Here is a 19,816-nt window from a genome sequence, read left to right on the forward strand (position 1 = left end):
TCAGTCTAAAAACTAAAGAGGTATTGACCATGTGAAATCTGCTAGGCCTTGTTACATGGCCCTAACGTTGCCCCTTTTGTGGGTAGAATATACATTATCTTAATATTGTTAGTGACTAAATAGTTCATTATATACATATGAAACGAGGCTGAAAAAATGCATTACTGTATTCTTTCTAAAACACTCAACACACTGATCCTGAAGCAGGCATCACAAGATGTGTGTGGATTTATGTGGATGGCAGCTATATTATTAGATGTGCTGAATTTTTGTGAAAAGTGAAATGTAGCTCAGGACTGATACCAATTTCTTTTCTAATTTTAGGGTAGAAAGAATGAAGCTGAACGATACTTCCTGAAGGCAATTCAGCTGGATCCCAACAAAGGCAACTGTTATATGCATTATGGTGAGTGTTCTACTGATTAATGGTGTTTCGTAATGTACTTGGATAGATGATCATGCCAAAGCATATTCTCTGTCCTTTTTTTTTTATACACTAGCTACTCTGTTGGGGGAAAGGACATTTTAGTATAGAACAACTTATTTTTGAACCCCAGTTACAGGGGTAATAATTAGCATGCCATATGTAATTCAACAGGATTTTTCCATGTATAGTAAACTTGCATAAAAAGCAAAATAAATATAGGAAAGTTGGAAACAAAAGAATTATACAGTTACACCTTCAACAAATACCCCCTTCAACAAATACCCCTTATAAACAAGGTATCCCGTAATAGAAAGTTACTGTATTAATTTTACCTGTATTTCAAAAGAAGCCATTTCAGACCATAGACAGAAAAGTTTTCAGTGTGCTTATCTGTATTGGCCGAATGTGCCTCAAAACATTTCAATACTTCCACTTTAAATAGCTGGCATTGCAAGTATTTGGGGATTAGTAATTTTTCTACATTAAAAATGTGGGAGTGACAGAGAAGAGGTTTGTTTATTTTCTGGAGACATATCCAGCAAAATGTCTTTGTAGTCTGGATGGGGTATGATACAGAATACAGGTATAGGATCTGTTATCCAGAATGCTCGGGACCTAGGGTATTCTGGATAAGGGGTCTTTCCGTAATTTGGATGTTCATACCTTAAGTCAGGGGTCCCCAACCTTTCCTACTCATGAGCCACAGTCAAATGTAAAAGACTTGGAGAGCAACACAAGCACCATAAAAGTTCATGGAGGTGCCAAATAAGGGCTAAGATTGGCTATTAGGCAGCCTCTATGCATCAGCTTACAGGGGCTTTATTTGGTAGTAACTCTTGTTTTTATTCAAACAAAACTTGCCCCGAAGTCAGGAATTCAAAAATAACTACCTGGTTTGGGGGCACTGAGAGCAACATCCAAGGGGTTGGGGAGCAACGTGTTGCCCCTGAGCCACTGGTTGGGGATCAATGCCTTAAGTCTACTAAAAAAACAATAAAACATTAATTAAATCCAATAGGATTGTTTTGCATCCAATAAGGATTAATTATATCTTAGTTGGGATCAAATACAAGGTACAGTTTTATTTTTACAGAGAAAAAGGGAATCAATTTTAAAAATCTGAATTACTTGATTAAAATTGAGTCTATGGGAGACGGGCTTTCTGCATAATGGGTTTCCAGATAAGGGGTCCGATACCTGTATTATTGTTTTTTGTTTCCACTTTTTTTAATGGGTGCTAAGTATAATAATAATTAATAATGTTGAACTTCCGCCTATTAACACCACAATTCAGACATGACTCTCAGTACAATATACATCAGCAACAGTGACCAAATATAATTATTTTTGTTTCATTTAACTAGGGTTCGTTTAACTAGGGTTTCTTTATTTACTTTTTGGACTTGTTTGAAAATCAGATGATGTTTTAGGTCACATTCATATAAGAATATAATACATTTTTAAGGTTTCACAAACTTTTGTGATGCACGGCCACTGCGTAACATTAAATTTCTAGTAAAAAATGGTGAAAAATGTGAAAAGGCAATTATTATTAAACTTGAATTATGTTTATAAGAATTATAATATCATTTTTACTCCACCTTATACTCACCCTTGTTTTAAAAAAAAATGCATGAGTGGTCCTACATTTAACAGAAAACTTTCTTTAGTCATATCCGCGTTCCCTGGCTTGCTCTATTTCCACTTATTTTGCAGTTATATTATGGTGATCAGCAGAGAGAATTTCAGGCTGTTTATCTTGCAGGGAAACAAGCAGCAAATTCTTGCTGAAACTGTGATGTCCAGGGGTTCTTTAAACCCTTATGTCCAACTGACAAGACTTGTATAGTAATTTTACACTGGACTGATTTTGAAGCATTTTAATGAAATACATTTGAATTTTTTACATTGCTAAATGTGAGATGGTTAAATGTTTATAGTATCCCGTTAAGCATCCGTATGTAGGAATAGGGCAAATTGGGTTTTGGCCATAGAAACATAAAAATACTTGTGTGCATCTGGTGACCTTAGATACTTCCAGCCCCAAACTTTTCTGTGAAAGAAAGTTTAAAATATAGAGAGGCAGAGGATGTTAGGACAGCTGGCAACTATGCTAAAATTACAATTTTATAGTTTGGTTAAAAGGCAAATTAGATTCAGCAGCACAAATCACGTTTTCCGTTATATGTATAGTTGTAAAGAAAAAAAAAAAGGTAACGCTGCAGTGGGTGTTTATATGTACACCTTATTTGTATTAATGGGCAAATAGAAGCATTAAGCATTTACAACTATTATCTATATTAAGTTTAACCTTTACTTCATTAGGTGATACTGTAAAATAATATGGATACTAAAGCTCAGTTCTAAGTCTGTTTTGTAGGACTAAATAAAAGACACTCTTTACTCCCAAAAACCCTATTCACTGCTGCAGGACTACATGTGTCTGCCTTTCCAACACAGATGTTTTTTGCATAACAACAAGCATTTTTTCAGCAGCTCATCTTTCCATCAGTCACAAGATATATTAGGCAAGGATTTTTTTTAAAGCTCTAATTTGAATTTCCTTCTTACCATGTTATCCATAATAAAGATTCAGTGATGCAGCTCAGACCATAAAGCTCCAATTCACTGTATCTTTGTAGAGATATATGTAACTACAAAGAAAATAAATTAGCACAATTATGGTCCTACATTCATAGACAGTCTAGTTACCCATAGCAAGCTGTATTCTGATTATGTAGCTGCAGCAAACATAAGTAAGATGTAAATAATTTTTTGAGAAAACGTTATATTCTTACTATGCCCTGCATTTAAATTATTATTCACCTTTGCCCACATTTGGACTGTGGCCTTCTGTATGGCATTCAGTTTAAAAATTTTTTTAGAAGACTTAAGGTACAAAGGTCCACATTACAGAAGGATCCCTTATCCAGAAAATCCCAGGTCCTGAGCACTCTGGATAACAGGTTGCATACCTGTATCATTTGAAAATGATTTTCTTTTTCTCTGTAATAATAAAACTGTACCTTGTAATTGATCCCAACTAAGATATAATTAATCCTTATTGGGGGCAAAACAATCCTATTGGGTATATATGTAGGGATCCATAGGGTTAAGCTCCCTATGGCTTTACCCCTACCTCTTCACAATCTGTACTGTTATGTTATTGGGCAGAGCCCTTATACTCAGGTTTCAGTTATGTAACTGTATTCCTTATAGCAGTGCTGTCCAACTTCTGTGGTACCGTGGGCCGGAATTTTTCCGACCTACGTAGTGGAGGGCCGATAATGGAAGCCAGTTTTAACCACTCCCCTTTTTGAAACTGCACCCACTTGAAACCACACCCGTGTTATCACATGACCATACCCATATTAATGGTTGTAGTACAGCAAAAACCTGCCAAACTCTGCCTTCCCTACCCTGCCTGTGTGTGCCATACTCTGCCTTTCCTACCCTGCCTGTGTGTTCCATACTCTGCCTTCCCTACCCTGCCTGTGTGTGCCATACTCTGCTTGCCCTATGCTGCCTGTGTGTGCCATACTCTGCCTTTCCTACCCTGCCTGTGTGTGCCATACTCTGCCTTCCCTACCCTGCCTGTGTGTGCCATACTCTGCCTTTCCTACCCTGCCTGTGTGTGCCATACTCTGCCTTCCCTACCCTGCCTGTGTGTGCCATACTCTGCTTGCCCTATGCTGCCTGTGTGTGCCATACTCTGCTTGCCCTACGCTGCCTGTGTGTGCCATACTCTGCCTGCCCTACCCTGCCTGTGTGTACCATACTCTGCCTGCCCTACCCTGCCTGTGTGTGCCATACTCTGCCTGGCATACCCTGCCTGTGTGTGTATGGCACACACAGGCAGCATACAGTGACACAATGCTGGCACTGCTCTTACAGTCTGCACAATAACTATATAATAAAAAAATTTTTAATTGCAGTACCACCTCAGTATATGTTCTTTTTGTAGTGTGCAGGGATTATTTATGGGTTTCTACTGCTCCTACAGTCTAAGGTGTGAACAGGGGAACAATGGGGGTGATTACAGTGTGAGCCTGAGGTGTGAACACTGCAGGGGGTGAACAATGCAGGGATTATCTAGTAGAATTAAGTCTAAAACAACTGGACTTTTCTGAGTCCAGTTGTTTTAGACTTAATTCTACTAGATACTGTATATCATGACCTGGATGAATGAGAATCTTCATAGACAATGCAGGGATTAAAAGGTGTGAAAAACACAGGGGATTACATTTTTAAACAATACAGGGGGATTACAGCCTGAATCTGAGGTGTGAACCATGCAGGGGGGGCAGTTAATCACAGTACTGATACCATTTAAAGCTTACACAAGAGTAAGCCATCAAAGCAGCCAGACAGGTGGAGGGCCACACAGTTGGACAGCATAGCCTTATAGGTTTAGTCAGGTTGACCACTCCCCCTGCAGACTGATATAGTGTCTAGCACGGAGGAGTGGCTTCCTCTTTGGCTGCCTGTCTGCTACCCTAGCACAGCTCCCTCTGAGCCTGGGTGCAGAAAAAGGCCCCAGTTATCCAAAGAACACTTTACCATCTTAAGAAAGTCGGGGACAGGGCCCCGTGAATGAGAACAAGTAAGCACAGCAGCATATTTCATAGCACTCTCTAGGAGAAGTGAGCATAGTCAGCCGTAGCTAGAAAGGGCAGTCATTAGCCCCACCAAAGGAGATACTAAGGGTTTAGCTACCCCAGGCTCTGTATGCCTTGCTGTAGGGACCACAGTTAAGACAAAGGATTCAGGCTAATACTTACCCCTGGAACCACTGTTGGCTGTAGGGATCCATTCCAGTAAAGGGCATCCATCTTGGGACTCCCAGCTACTACCTCTGCATATATCCATTGTGGGCTATACTGTCTCTAAAGGTCACAACTGCTATTAATCACTGTGACATTCTATTTCAACTGCTTTGGAGTATAACAACCCTGCATAACATCTGTGTCTTGGACAATAAATCTGTATTATAGTTCACCATAAGGATCCTCTGGCATCCGTTTATATAATCTGCACCACACAACCTCAAATTGTTGTAGTTAAACTACACCCTTAGCTCCATAGCAAATCTCCCACTTAGCGGAGGCCCATGCCTAATTATTAAGAGCATTCTGAATAACAGGTCCCATACATATACTAAGTATATAGCTCACAATAGTGTCATTCAGAGTGTGACTACATGTGTGTTCTGAATAAATGTCATGTTATATTCCTTAGTTTTAAATTAATCTTATCCAAACTCACTGACTTGCAAAGGCCCACCTTACAGACCCATATATGCAAATATACAGAACTGGACACAGTAACCAAGTAGTTTCAGGGTCCAAGGCTAGTCTAAAGTCATATTACTAACAGTTTAGAACTGTCCAGTACTTGATCTAGCACTCATACTGTATATATGCCTTCCTGTTTTATTAAAATAGACATGGAGATTGTTGGTTCCTTAAATCAAAAGTGCTACTCTACTTTTGTGCATCTCCAAAGCAGAAGAGGAGACCATTGTGAATCCTGTTATGGATGAGTCTTGAATTTAAAAGCCATAGGAAAAGACATTTAGTGAAAGTTTGCAAATACTATAATGGGAGTGGCACGCACTTTTAAGTGTAAGGTGGGAAATTTGTAAATACTGGGCAAATATGTATCTGAACAGTAACCCATGGCAACAAATCAGATATTAGCTTTCCTTTTTTTTTTTTTTACCTGCAGCTGGCTGGAAAATTCTAATCTAATGGCTGCAAATTAGTGTTTATAAATGAGCCCCATTTATAGTTGTGTTTCTTGTCTGTGGGTGAGATTTTTACTGCCTGGTATCATGTAAGATAAAATGTACAAATATTAGCTATTACTTCCATCAAAATTGCTGTGCAATAAAAAAGTAGGACATAATACTAAGAATGCAGCATTTCTACATTGATCTTACTGCCAACTACAATGACAGATTGGAAAGGAATGAATTTGAATTCCTTGGCCCAGCCCTTAAAAGTGCATTGCAGTCAGTTGCCCACATGGCATGGAATTTCCCTCTGTGTCACATGTTTTATGCCACCAAATAGCTTTGTAAAATTATTCACATACCTTCCAGTCTAAATATTTTACTAGATGTTTTCTAGAATACTCTATGGGGTTTCGCTGTTAGATGTATATAGTGAGTCAACATACATCTAAGAGTGCTATTGTTTTAACTGTGAAATCTTAGTTCATTAAATCTATTTTAAATCCTTAATTTGTATTTGGTCCTAAATAGAACCATGGAAGGCACAAAAATGGTGACAGATTTTCTGGGAACACTTTGCCTGTAGGTTTTAAACTGATCCATTTTGTTTGAGGGTAATTATTAAATGAAATATTAACTAAAGCTTGGAGATTTTGTTAATGAGATGGGTCTTTCTAAAGTGTACTCCAAACAGCAAGCCTAAATCTGTGCTAATGACATTATAATGGCTTCATGAAATATTTATTAGTGATTATGTATTGTACTATGTAGATTAAAGAAGAGCAAATAGTTGTTTGATGTGGTTAGTGCCTTCATATTGGAATATACTGGACCTTTAGCAGAGTCACCTGTTCCCCAAAAAATGGCTTAAATAGCAGGTGTAGATTGCGTACTTGGTAACTAGTCAGCTTGAATAATAATTTCATAGTCTTACAGCAGACAGTAAATACAATCATCCAACATTATTTTTTCCATTTTTATAGGAAAGTTAGCCTAAGGTGATGCTGCATAAAAATACAGACAACAACAAGACATCCTCTGCACTCACCAATTATCAATATATAGATATGACATTAAGACATTATGTACATTATGCTACCAAGCAATGCCCTCTCCTTTTAGCAAAGCAGGGATTGTTTGTCCATATATTGCAATGTAAAGCTGGCCAACTACATCAAAGATAAGTGCATTGATGCACAGAATGTCTTAATGCCCTATATATGTATGTATGTATATCTTTATTTATAAAGCGCTACTTATGTACGCAGCGCTGTACAGTAGAATTCATTAATACAGACAGGGGGGTTAAAGATAATGGATAAATACAAAGTACAACAATAAATACAAAGTGCAGTTGCAATAAGAGTCAGAAACACAAGATGAAGGAGGTCCCTGCCCCGTAGAGCTTACAATCTATATGGGATATTGGGTGAGTGCAGAGGATATCTTGTTGCTGTATGTATGAATTTTGTGGTAACCGCCTCATTGCACCCCCTTCTAATGGTTTGAAATTTAGTGGTGAGCACAACTTCCCCTTGTTTGCTGCAGCATAAAACTCATTGTAGTTCTCTCTATAAATTTATATGGGATATATGGGAGGATAGTTATCAGTGGGTAAAAGTGAGATAAGTGGGATAAAGACACTCCTATAAAGCTCATTGAAATAGAGATAGTAGAACTTCACTCTGGCAGACTGAGACAAGCATTAGTTTCATTCTTTGGTAACTATGCCACTTAGTGATATAGATCTTGGCTAAAGGTAGCCACACACAGGCAGATTTCAGCTGCTCTGGGCCCTTCAGACCGATTCAACAGCTTATCAGCCTGTGTATGGGCACCTACAATAGGCCTTCCTGACTGATATCTAGCCTAAAATTGGCCAGATCTTGATCGAGCAGGTTTGATTTTTCTGTTGGATCAGGACCATATACCTGGTTTAGTGGCCCATATACCTGTCATTTTAATTTGATTGTTTGCCCCTAGGGCCAAACAATCAATTATCCCACCTTAGGTGGGCCTGTCGGGCGAAGATATGCTCGTAAGACAAGAGAATCTTAATGTGTATGCCCAGCTTTACCAAAAGTGGTATTTTAAGTTCTAACACCAGCGCAGCCATATTTTGTGCAGTGAGGACTTGGTGCTAGTCTAAACTGATATAGTCAATTATATAACTGATGCAATTTTTATTTTGGTTTAACTATCTTTGGGAAGATACACTCTATATTTATTTGGTTATTGTTGTTGACATGCATATTTTTATAGGAATTTGTTTTCACAGAATTTTGAAACTCTTAATCTAGTGTGTGTGTTTCAGGGGCGCACTCAAGCAATTTCCATGACTTGAATAACCAGGCTATGAACAGTCTCGGCTAGAATGTTCATCTTTGGATAGTGACTAAAAGAGCATTTTTTTAAAAAAAAACTAAATTTAACCACAGCTGTATATAGAAAAAAAATGAAATGCCGGCTGGAAAGTGCTGGAATTTAATCTCAAACATCAACTGTCTTTTTTTACATCTCCCTTTAAAGATATAGAGAGTATGTGTACAGCTGTGCATCATTATAATAATAGTCTGTACCTTGCAATTTAAATTGCAAACTACAACTTCTGCTAATATCAGTCTACTAAAATTATAGGCCTTTAGACTGTTAGAATAACATACTGTCAGACTTAACAAGTATTTAGACGCCCAAACTATCTGTAAAAGTATGGGTGGCTTTTCACTGCCTTCAGTTTCTTTGATTAATTTGGTTGATTCAGATGGAAATTTTGAGCTTACTTGCCATTAAAAAATTGTGTTTGAAGGCATTTTTTTTCTTTGCAGCCCAGTGGTTTGAAAACATCTCCTTACAGGCATTTTCTGTCTCTGGTTCATGGAAGATGTACAAATTTATGATCACACACATCAAAGCTAGTGTAACATGATCCACTGCAATCGTATTTAAATACTATTAAATAGCAAAGTAATATATTTGTGAACCTTAGTTATCCCCAAATTTTAGAACTTTACGTTAATTGTTCTACTTTATATAAAATAATTGATGGTGTCTAAACCACTATATATTAGAATTATATTCTATACATTGAATTAAGAGTTAAAATCTTGCCTGATCTTTGATGAACAACTTGCTAAAAGATATGCATCCAGGTTATATTATACAGTATCTAGTAATGATAAGTCTAAAGCATTGGACTTGCTGAGTAATCATGATAAGATTGCACTAACAAGAAAAACATCCCTTGAGCCTTTTAATTGGCCAAACAAGTACCGATAATTTATTTTGTTACATGTATAGTGGCTTGCTAATCCCAACTGATATCCATGTACAGACCTGGAAAGGCAATCTGTGGATTCTGGTAAATGCCAGAGGGGCTGCTGTAAGATGCCATAGACAGTCACTATTTAGTGAGCTGGTGGAGGCTGTTTGGGCCTCTGTGTACTTGAAATGCCAGGGCCTATTTCGAATCCCAGTCAGAACCTGGCCATGTACTATGGATATCATTTATTTCAGGGATCTATTGGCATGTTAAAAAGTCTTATCTGCTGATTCATCATTTCTGCCAATGTATGTTTCAATGACAGATAAGGAAGCAAATAGGAGCCACAGCTGCTTTTCACTTCCTCCTGGAATTATTTGGGCTGTTGACTTAAACAGTTGCCCATTTAGTTTATGGTTCTTTATATGGTTTCCATCCCTTTAGCTCAAGAGCTAATCAATTTGATACCTGCAAGGATTGGCCCAAGTATGGCCCCTTTATGTGTAAAAGCACCTGAAATTGCCACTTTGACACCTCCCCTAAAAACATGACAGCAGCATTACTAGTACATTTTAGCTTAAAATCCCTTTGAAAATATTCAAAGTAAGGTTTTTCAGCACTTGGGCTCAAGTATCGGCACTGGTAAATTTGCACATGGGTAACAACCCATACAAGTAGCCAGTGAAAAGCTTTGTTTAGCCTAGAGCAGGTAGAACAATGAACGCATAACATGGTTGCCTTGGTATACTGCCCAGGTGCAGATTTACACAGTCTTAATAAATGAGCTTCAGGGACTGGCAGAACTAGAATCCGACAGTCTTTAAGTCATATTGCATTATTTAAGACAACTGCAAATGGAAAATAACAAAACATTCTTATAATGTGTGAACAAATATGTAGCTCACCAGTAGCAATATAAAGTCCGGTGCACATGGCCCAGACTTACAACACAAGGAGGGATATTGTACCAGCAAAGATTTTGATACACAGATCCCCCAGACAGCCATTGCAAAAAAATTTTTAATTTTAAGGTACTTAATCATAGGCATGCTTAAAAATTTTAAAGGAAAGCTCCGGCTTCCGAACAAAATTTGTTAAAGTGCCCCACACAACATAGAAACTCCTAATATACCTATCACTGTAATCTGTACCTTCAAAAAGTAGGAATGAATACAGTTTTTATATGCTGAAATCCAGATGCAAAACAATTCTTCTCTTTCTGCATCATTTGAAATCCTGGCATAGAGGAGGGACTAAAACATTGATGTTAAAAATTCTAACAACTTTTCCACAGCTTACAGACAGCATGCAGGAACTTCATAACCCACAATGCATTGCACTGGGGGCCAGGCTTGAAAAAGCCTGTATATTTTTTTTAATTGATGTATGTTGCAAAATTGCATGACATTATGTTTACTTTAAAAAAAAGCTTAAGTTGTGTTTGTGTGAAGTTCTCCATTTATGTTCATATGTGCTCTACAAATATATATACTCTAATGTTAATATGTGCAGTAAATTGTGCACACATGATCAGATTTTTTAAAAATCTCGGCAACTAATTGTCCTGTGTGTTTTCGCCAATAATGTGATCAGTGCCTAATATTCAGTAAAGTACATTTGAAGGCAAATATTCTTTTATGTTGAGGAAAAGTTTTCTCTTTATTTATGCCTTGGAAGAAGGCATGGAAAATGATGTACAAATTATATAAAATTGTATTTAAGACTTGTTAGGTTTTATGTAGAACATTTCAGTATGCTTATTTAAAGCATTATTTAGCTATAAAAAAAGATCAAATTCCTGATTATATATATATATTACTCTGATAAAGAGCTTTGTGATAAAAAAAATCAAAATGTTGGCTTTCTATCAGCGAGTGAGTGAAAGTGTCTTAATTTTCTGTAATCAACTGAATTGTATTTGTATGTGTGTGTGTTTCAGGACAATTTCTACTAGAAGAAGGACGCCTTTTAGAAGCTGCAGAAATGGCAAAGAAAGCAGCGGAACTTGACAACTCTGAATTTGATGTTGTATTTAATGCAGCTCATATGCTCAGGTAGGTGACTGGGAACTTAAAAAATGATTGGTGGTAATCTTGTTGGTGTTGGTGGCCCATGTAATTCTAATGGCACCCTGAACATATTCTGCAGAGAAAGCCAAACTTAAAATCACAAACTTGAATTTTGGCTTTCATGTCAATGGCAGATTTTTCCACAGCCAGAAATTCATTTAAACATTTTCAAAGAAAATCATTGACAGAAATGTGGGGTTCCTTCCACTGGGCTGGGCAGTACCATATATATGGTCTAATTGGTGGTTACAGGATGGTATTTACCCAGAATGTTAACTCGGCCAATAAGATCTCTGGTATGCCTGGTGACTTGACTGTGGTGCTGTCAAAATGCCATTTCCCACCTAACATCATTTCCTGTTCAAAGAAATTAGAAACCTATTCCACCATTTCTGTTAGCTACACTCTACTGTGAACTCACGTTTTGCCATAGTGTGGGACGCATGAAAAAGCCACAGAAAAGAAATACATGAATAAACACCCTTGTGTCGTAGACAGACATTCTGCTTACTTTGCTGTGTCCATGTCTTTGCAAGGTTTTTTCTTACCAGCACCATGGATTATGCGAGTGATCATCATGTTGACATCAAAATGTAATGCCCTTATAAATTAAGGGGTTAATCAAGTGTTGCAAGTCTAAACTGCATTTACCCTACAGCTTTTTTATTATTTCTCCATTGCCACAAAACATTTGTCATTAATGCAGATTCCCATTATATCATTGTATGACACCTTTTATACGATCCCAAATTTAACTGAAAATTGAAAAAAATGTTTTCTCAGCACTTGCACTGGTTAAATGTATAAATATATATATAAATATATATATATATATATATATAATAGATATTTATAGGAAGCGGTAATATAAAGAATAAGCACTTCTTGGATGGGAAGGACTATAATCCTTCTTTGTTATATGCTTAGGAAGTTAAAAGACCAAATCAAGCAGCAAGTGCATAAATCAGGGATGAGTTCATAAAGTGCCTATGTTAGCTGATGTTTCATCTTTACAGCTATAAGGATGCTTGCCTAAACAGCATGAAATAGGATCCCTCGTTAGGCTATTACATTGCCTGATGAGCCCATATATTGTTTAAATATTTTTATTTGTATGTTTTGTCTGGTTAAGAGTCTGCACCAGATGAAATGGACTGTTTTATTAATCTCAGGAGGAAAGGGGCTGATATATTCAATATTTAAGCCAGGTCCACAAACAATAAATACAAAATCATCTTTCTGCCTCTGTACCTGTGTATCTTGGCAGTTATCTATTGATGTTTGAATTACAAATGAAGCGGGATTTAATCAAACAAAACCTTGTTCCCTCTCAATCTGCGTTAGTCTGTCTGCACCCTACAGTGTGTTGTTGTTATTGGATCCCCACTTTTGCTTTCTCCATATACTGCAGTCTTCCAATCTGTTAAGTTTCATGGTCTGTTATTACACTGCTTTTTCTGTTGCAAAAAAAAAGTGAGGGACAGAAAAGAAAACCAGTAGATACTAAGAAAACAAATGTTTGAAATCAGTCAATAAATACAGCATTGCCTTTGTGTTTGCTCTCCAGCTTTAACCATAGTAGGCTCTTACATCTGCAGCATTCCTTTCTAAGTTTGCTCTAGTCCCCTGATACAAACAGTACATATTGCTTAGACTTATGTTTTGGGGCTTTTCCATAGATTTCCACACAAAAAATACCCATTACTAGCTTTACATGCATTGATTTCATAAATATTAATTTGGTTGAGCTGCGGTACTTTGCCTCCGTGGTCTGGAATAACAGGAAATAATTTCTGTTTGATGTATGCTTCTTAATGTTGGTGTGAATCATAATATGTGGCCAGCAGTTAAAACAATGTGACCTTCCTCGGTGATGACTCTTCTCATTTTCTGGTCAGTCAGGAAAGGTTTTGTCAGCTGATGTTACTTTTCAGGTTCTGATACATTAACTGCTAAATAGTTGTGGCTTTTTGTTACACGAACAAAGTGAATGTCTGACCACTGTGTTCCAGTAAATTTTCAGTACCCTTTATAGGTCTAAATATATTAGGTCTATATTAGGTCTTTTTAGGTCTAAATATATTATTTGAATAAAAAGTAACCTTATATTATGTACATTCATACTCTTTAGGCAAATCTTATACATAAAAGATAAGACAAATACAATTTCGATTTGACTCAAAATGCAAGGCAGGAAGAGCAGAGCCAAGTGTGATGGGGGAAGTGCAAAGAACGCATTTTGTAGCAAGTAACTTAATAAAAGTGGTGTGAAACTCTAACCATTTGTTAAAGAGTTAGTTCACCTTTACTGTTAACTTTTAACATGTTCTAGAATAGCCTATAGCTGGTCTACATTTTGTCTTACAGTTTTTAACTATTTGCTCTGTGAGGAGCCTGTGAATTAGAGTAGTTGGTTAACTCGGCTGGCTTCCAACAGTATTAGAAACAGTAAGCATGTGCATGAGACAAATTTGTATAAAAAGAATTTACACTTTTCTATATGATTGTATTTTTGTAATTGAATATTGATATAGAACTACCTATTCACATAAGCAGTAACAAAATATTTACCATGTTGCCTTTCATGAACATAGCAAATCAACATAGAATGTAACCACCCTTCCTCCTATGTGGATTGCTATGTCACTGGGTATCCTTGAGAGTATTTGGCAGGTTTTTCCCCACTATCACATGGCCTATGCAGCATGTTTCTTCTGGGAATATCATACAGAATTGTTGTATTAAAATAATATTACCAAAAATAATGTCTTGAAATGGAAATAAATGCGCTTTCAGGCAACACACTTATAATTATGCAATACCCATTAAAGCTTTTGTGCTTTCTGAAAAAGCTTGTATTTCTGTAAGCAGGCTACAAGCTAGACACAACCAATTTTACATTTTTTTTTATATTGACATGAATTCTGTAAGGAGTTACATCATGCCCTTGAAGAAGCAGCTTTAATAGCTGTTCCTTTATAAGAAGGGGGAAAAAAGTATTTTTTTGCTTGCTGGCTACTGAGTCACTATCAAATCAGTATGATAATCATCTCTAAGAAAATAAATAGCTTCCCATGCCAGGCTCTTCTAAGCATTCATATATTTCCAGGAATAAGCAGGGCAGTTCCTTAATGTTTATAGTAAAGTGGTATAGGTTAGGAAGCAGCGTGCGCACCCATAACTCATCTAAATAGAAAACCTTTGAAGGTTTCTGTACTGAAATGTGTGAACTCAGCGACAGAGCGAGCATGGTTGGTTCTCATTCATTATTTATGACTAGATTGGAAGAAATGGAAATTGAGTGCAATTTGTTTCTCCTGACAAAAAAAGAAATAAGGGTGTTAATAACAGTGCATTGGACATTTATGGCATTTCTCTTCACTAGCTGGGATGTCAGTCCAGAGAACCTTCAGCAGTTTGTCCCAACATAGCAGAAGTTCAGGAAGATCATGAAATGCTAATGTAAACTGAAATGTGCTTTGTGTGCCCATGGCATTATTATAGATATACACACATAAAATATGTGTTTTCATCCCAGTGAAACAGGTTGCAAACTTTTGATCATATTTCTGGCAGATCTCTGGCTTGGCAGTTTTATACACTGCCATCTCGTGAGTGTTATCCTGAAGTATTTGTACCAATATGTAATTTATTTAAAAGGAATTGGATAGAAAGTGGCTAAAAGAATCACAATTTTCTCACAGTTCTAGCTGGCCAGGCAGAAGGCTGTCTCTGGGGATGTCTACTTCCTTCTGCAGCTTATTGCTCTAACATGCACAGATGGAACCGATATACCAGAGAGGATATGTCTTTGTCTAAGGCAGCGCTGTCCAACTGTTTCCTTGTTCTGAGCTGCTCACTTACAGTGTTGTCGTCAGTAGAGGTTTATATGATATATTAAATATCCAGAGGTGGTTGTTGCAATTAGTTATTCATTTTCCATTAAATGACACATTTTTCTGTATTCCTTAGGTGATTGTTAAAATCCCTGAACATCACCTGATTAGTTGTTATGGAACATTTATGCCTTCCCTAGTCACTGACTTCTAGCTTTCTAAAATCTAAAATAACTAACCATGTAGAAGAAGAAAACATCACTATGGAAATCTCTAACTAGCTAGATGAAGTCAGAAGAGATGTATCTGACTGGATGTAGCAAGTTTTACATTTCATGAACCAACATAAAATAGGAAAAATCTACCTACATTTTTTGGTGATTATTCTAAATTTATAGACCAATTTCCACAGAACTGTACAGCATGGCAATGCAATTAATAGTCCACAGCAGATGGTTGGAGGGTAGTGTTCATGGGATTTTACAATGGAAAGAAAAAGAAGCAAGTTAGCTAAGCAGATGGGTACAAATCAATTGAAGTTTTATTAATTTTTTAAAATATGCTTCCCTAAAGACATGACAGAAGTTAATAGTAGAACAGGATGGAATTTTGAACTACATGCCATTTAAAAGCTCTTTTTAGTACACACCTCAACAACTGATAAATATAATTGTTTATGTGCAGTCGTGGTGAGTTCTGCAGAGCCACTCAAATAGACACTTGCAACAATTTAATTAAAATGAAAAGTATGCTATTTTTTATTTTAGCAGTCAAACGCTGCTAAAATTGAGAATGACTATCACAAGGGCTGTTCCGTCCAGACAACCAGCTAAAGAAGTTTTGATCTTAAGAAGTTTAAGTTACTGAGGCAGGAAGCATTTCCTGAAACTTCTCTGTTGATTTATATGGCTCATTGTGACGAGCAATAGAACTGAGATAGAACAGAATCTTCAGGAAAGGTGTGTCATAGGGAATATAATGTGTCCAGGGTTTAACATATAGCAATAGCAAAATAAATATACAAAGCCACAACATAAAAAAACATTTTCCCAAATGTTACTTACCAACACTTACCATTGCTTTCCATTAAGCGCAAATATTCACTAGATATAATACATCTGCTTGCACACTGACCTCTAAATATGGCCATACACGTGAAGATCCACTTGTTTGACGAGGTCACAACGATGGGGATACAAGCAATTGGGGCGAGGACTGCATCAATAAACCAATGTGGTTCTCGATCTGACAGGAAAATCAAACCTGCCTGATTGACATCTGGCTGATTTTCATCCAGATATTGGTCGGGGGCCCCCATACACAGGTAGATACGCTGCCAAATGTGAAGGGTCTGAATCAGCAGTTTAAGTCTCTCCATGTATGGCCACCTTTAGATGTTAATACTGCAGCAAGGATCAGTACTGTTCCCATATTCCCCTGGCCCCACCAAGGGTAGACTAGATGCTGCTTTTTAAGTGCACAGTTGATATACTTGATATTAAAATGTGTAATGGTCTCTAGCCATTCATAGCTCTGTTTAGTATTAATTAAACTTACCCTTAACCTGTGCTTCAGAGATTAAACTAACAATGTGTTCTTTGATTGGCAGCGCCTCCCCTTGGACCCAACAGATTGACCAGTGTACACAATGACTACAAGTTTTGGTACAAATGTCCCCCAGGTTCCTAAAGAAAAAATCAGCCCAAAAACCATTATTAGTTTCTATTATTTTAGACCTCCCCCACTCCAACCAAAATCTGTCTGATCTTGTGGCCCACAAAAGGATTCCATGTGTTAGCGCAAGCTATTGACTGTTTCCCTTACCTTTGAGATGGGTCTGTATTTTAATAACAAATTGTTATTCTGAGTGATGACACAAGTGTTTGGTTATTTTTAAAAAAAAAAATAACCTTAGAAACAAAGAAAGAAAATGTTATTAAAATACTTTGGAAGTAAGATGACTTAAATAGGCTGCAACAAAAATGAGCTACATTATTCAGCCGCACAGTTATGATGATCAAATCCTTGAGAAACTGTTCTTCTAAGTTGCATGCATGAAAACACCAATGTAACAGAACTGATACTTTTACTGTAAATTGGAATCAAACTAATTCCTGCTGTTTTTTCTTTTAACTGTAGGCAAGCAAGTCTCAACGAAGCAGCAGAGAAATACTACAAATTGGCAGCAGGTTTGAGACCAAACGTAAGTGTGTTGCTTTCTATGCTTTTTGGGAATCATACTGGAAATTTACTTAAATACATATGTTACTGCATGTCGTATAATTTAGAAATTGAGCAGATTTGGATATATGTTCATTTTTCCAAAATTGTGCAATATTATATAAGAAGTTGGAGGACCACATCACTGCTTTTTCAGTATCCACATGTTTATGATTTTTGGGTGCTTAGATGTTTAAGATCATACTCCAGTATAGCAACATCTCAGGTGTACAGAAAAAAGTATCATGGTGGTCATTTAACCATCTTACCTTTGCCCTTAATGGCTGAAAGACTGTGTGTGGTTGAACATGAATGATTTCCATAAAGGAAAGGAAGGCTTAGGCACAATCATATGGCATTATATGTTCAGTGCATTCCCTTAGGACTGCAGATGTGCAAATGATTCTGCATGCAGATGAACCATGGCGAAGAGAGAATGAAATGCAAGAATGGTGTGTAATGGTGTAATTAGTTTAGAACTATCTTAGCTGACAATAGTCTGTGATCAGAGATGCTGACTACAGCGTGATAACAGACCCATCAAGAGTGACTTCTATAAAAAATGGTATATATTGCCCTGATATAGGCCACAAAGCGTTAACATAGCTGTCTTAAAAAAATACTTTTTGGAACTTTTAAGTAATGTGAGCTGTCTTTTGTACGCTTTTTCTGTTAAAGATAAAGAATATTTCATTTAGCATTTGGATTACTGAAACAGCCTTGGCCATTTTATCAGATACTTTGCTGTTGTGGCTAAAATAATGTGCCGGTGAAAGTAATATACTCCGCGTTCCACATTGTTCTTATCTGTTCTTTTTGCACGGTTGCTTTATTTAAGGCCCCTGAAGGACGCTCATATTGACCTCTGTGGGAAAAAGCTGAAGTATACGTGTAACTGCATTTTACAGTTAAAGAATAAATCACCCAACATGATCCAAACTCCTAAATTCTGGAGGGATTTAGAGCACATAGCAATGTAGAATTTACACGTCTGGCTGCTTCAACAGAGGAAGCGTTCATTAGGATGTGTCATATGACATCATAGACTTACGGGTTGAAGTTTCCCTCTGAGTTTTTTGTTTTGAAAGAGTTACATGACATATGTTTTCCCTATTTTAACATTCATGTTACTGAATTTTTTTCTAAGTGCAAAGTGCATTCTAATTTTTTCAGTTATTTTAATGGGCATATTTACTTATTTTCATAATCATTATTAGTGTTTCATTTAGTTCTTACTTTTAATTGCCTATTGAAAAGTATGGCTGTTCAAGTGAAGTCTTATGGGAAAAAAAATAATTTTACTATATACCAGTGATCCCCAACCAGTGGCGCAGGGACAACATGTTGCTCACCAACCCCTTGAATGTTGCTCTCAGTGCCCTCAAATCAGGTAGTTATTTTTGAATTCCTGACTTGGTGGCAAGTTTTGGTTGAATAAAAACAAGATTTACTACCACATAAAGCCCCCTGTAAGCTGATAGTGTGTATAGAGGCTACCTAATAGCCAATCTTAGCCCTTATTTGGCACATCCATGACCTTTTATGATGCTTGTGTTGCTTTCCAAGTCTTTTGACATTTGACTGTGGCTCACAAATAAGAAAGGTTTGGGGACCCCTGTTATATACTATAACTATTTTCTCTTTATAGTTACATAGTTACATAGGGTTGAAAAAAGACCAGTGTCCATCAAGTTCAACCCATCCAAGTAAACCCAGCACACACAACCCACACCCATTGGTAAATCTATACACTCACATACATAAACTATAATTACAACCACTAGTACTAACTGTAGATATTAGTATCACAATAGCCTTGGATATTCTGATTGTTCAAGAACTCATCCAGGCCCCTCTTAAAGGCATTAACAGAATCTGCCATTACCACATCTCTAGGAAGGGCATTCCACAACCTCACTGCCCTCACCGTGAAAAACCACCTACGCTGCTTCAAATGGAAGCTCCATTCCTCTAATCTAAAGGGGTGACCTCTGGTGCGTTGATTGTTTTTATGGGAAAAAAGAACATCCCCCATCTGCCTATAATCCCCTCTAATGTACTTGTACAGAGTAATCATGTCCCCTCGCAAGCACCTCTTTTCCAGAGAAAACAACCTCAACCTCGCCAGTCTCACCTTATAGTTTAAATCTTCCATCCCCTTAACCAGTTTAGTTGCAGTCTCTGCACTCTCTCCAGCTCATTAATATCCTTCTTAAGGACTGGAGCCCAAAACTGCACTGCATACTCAAGGTGAGGCCTTACCAGGGACCT

General features: G+C 37.1%; 1 protein-coding gene across 2 annotated transcripts in view; it reads left to right on the top strand.

Moving 5' to 3' along the window:
- tmtc2 (transmembrane and tetratricopeptide repeat containing 2) overlaps positions 1–19,816 on the top strand; it is a 168,472-nt gene that overhangs the window by 130,867 nt on the left and 17,789 nt on the right. For both annotated transcript variants that reach the window (XM_031897532.1, NM_001102686.1), the window contains 3 exon segments: positions 325–406; positions 11,360–11,474; positions 17,465–17,528. In XM_031897532.1, coding sequence (XP_031753392.1) covers positions 325–406; positions 11,360–11,474; positions 17,465–17,528 — 261 coding nt within the window.

The sequence above is a fragment of the Xenopus tropicalis genome, chromosome 3 (assembly GCF_000004195.4).
Source record: "Xenopus tropicalis strain Nigerian chromosome 3, UCB_Xtro_10.0, whole genome shotgun sequence".
Classification (NCBI taxonomy): Eukaryota; Metazoa; Chordata; class Amphibia; order Anura; family Pipidae; genus Xenopus; species Xenopus tropicalis.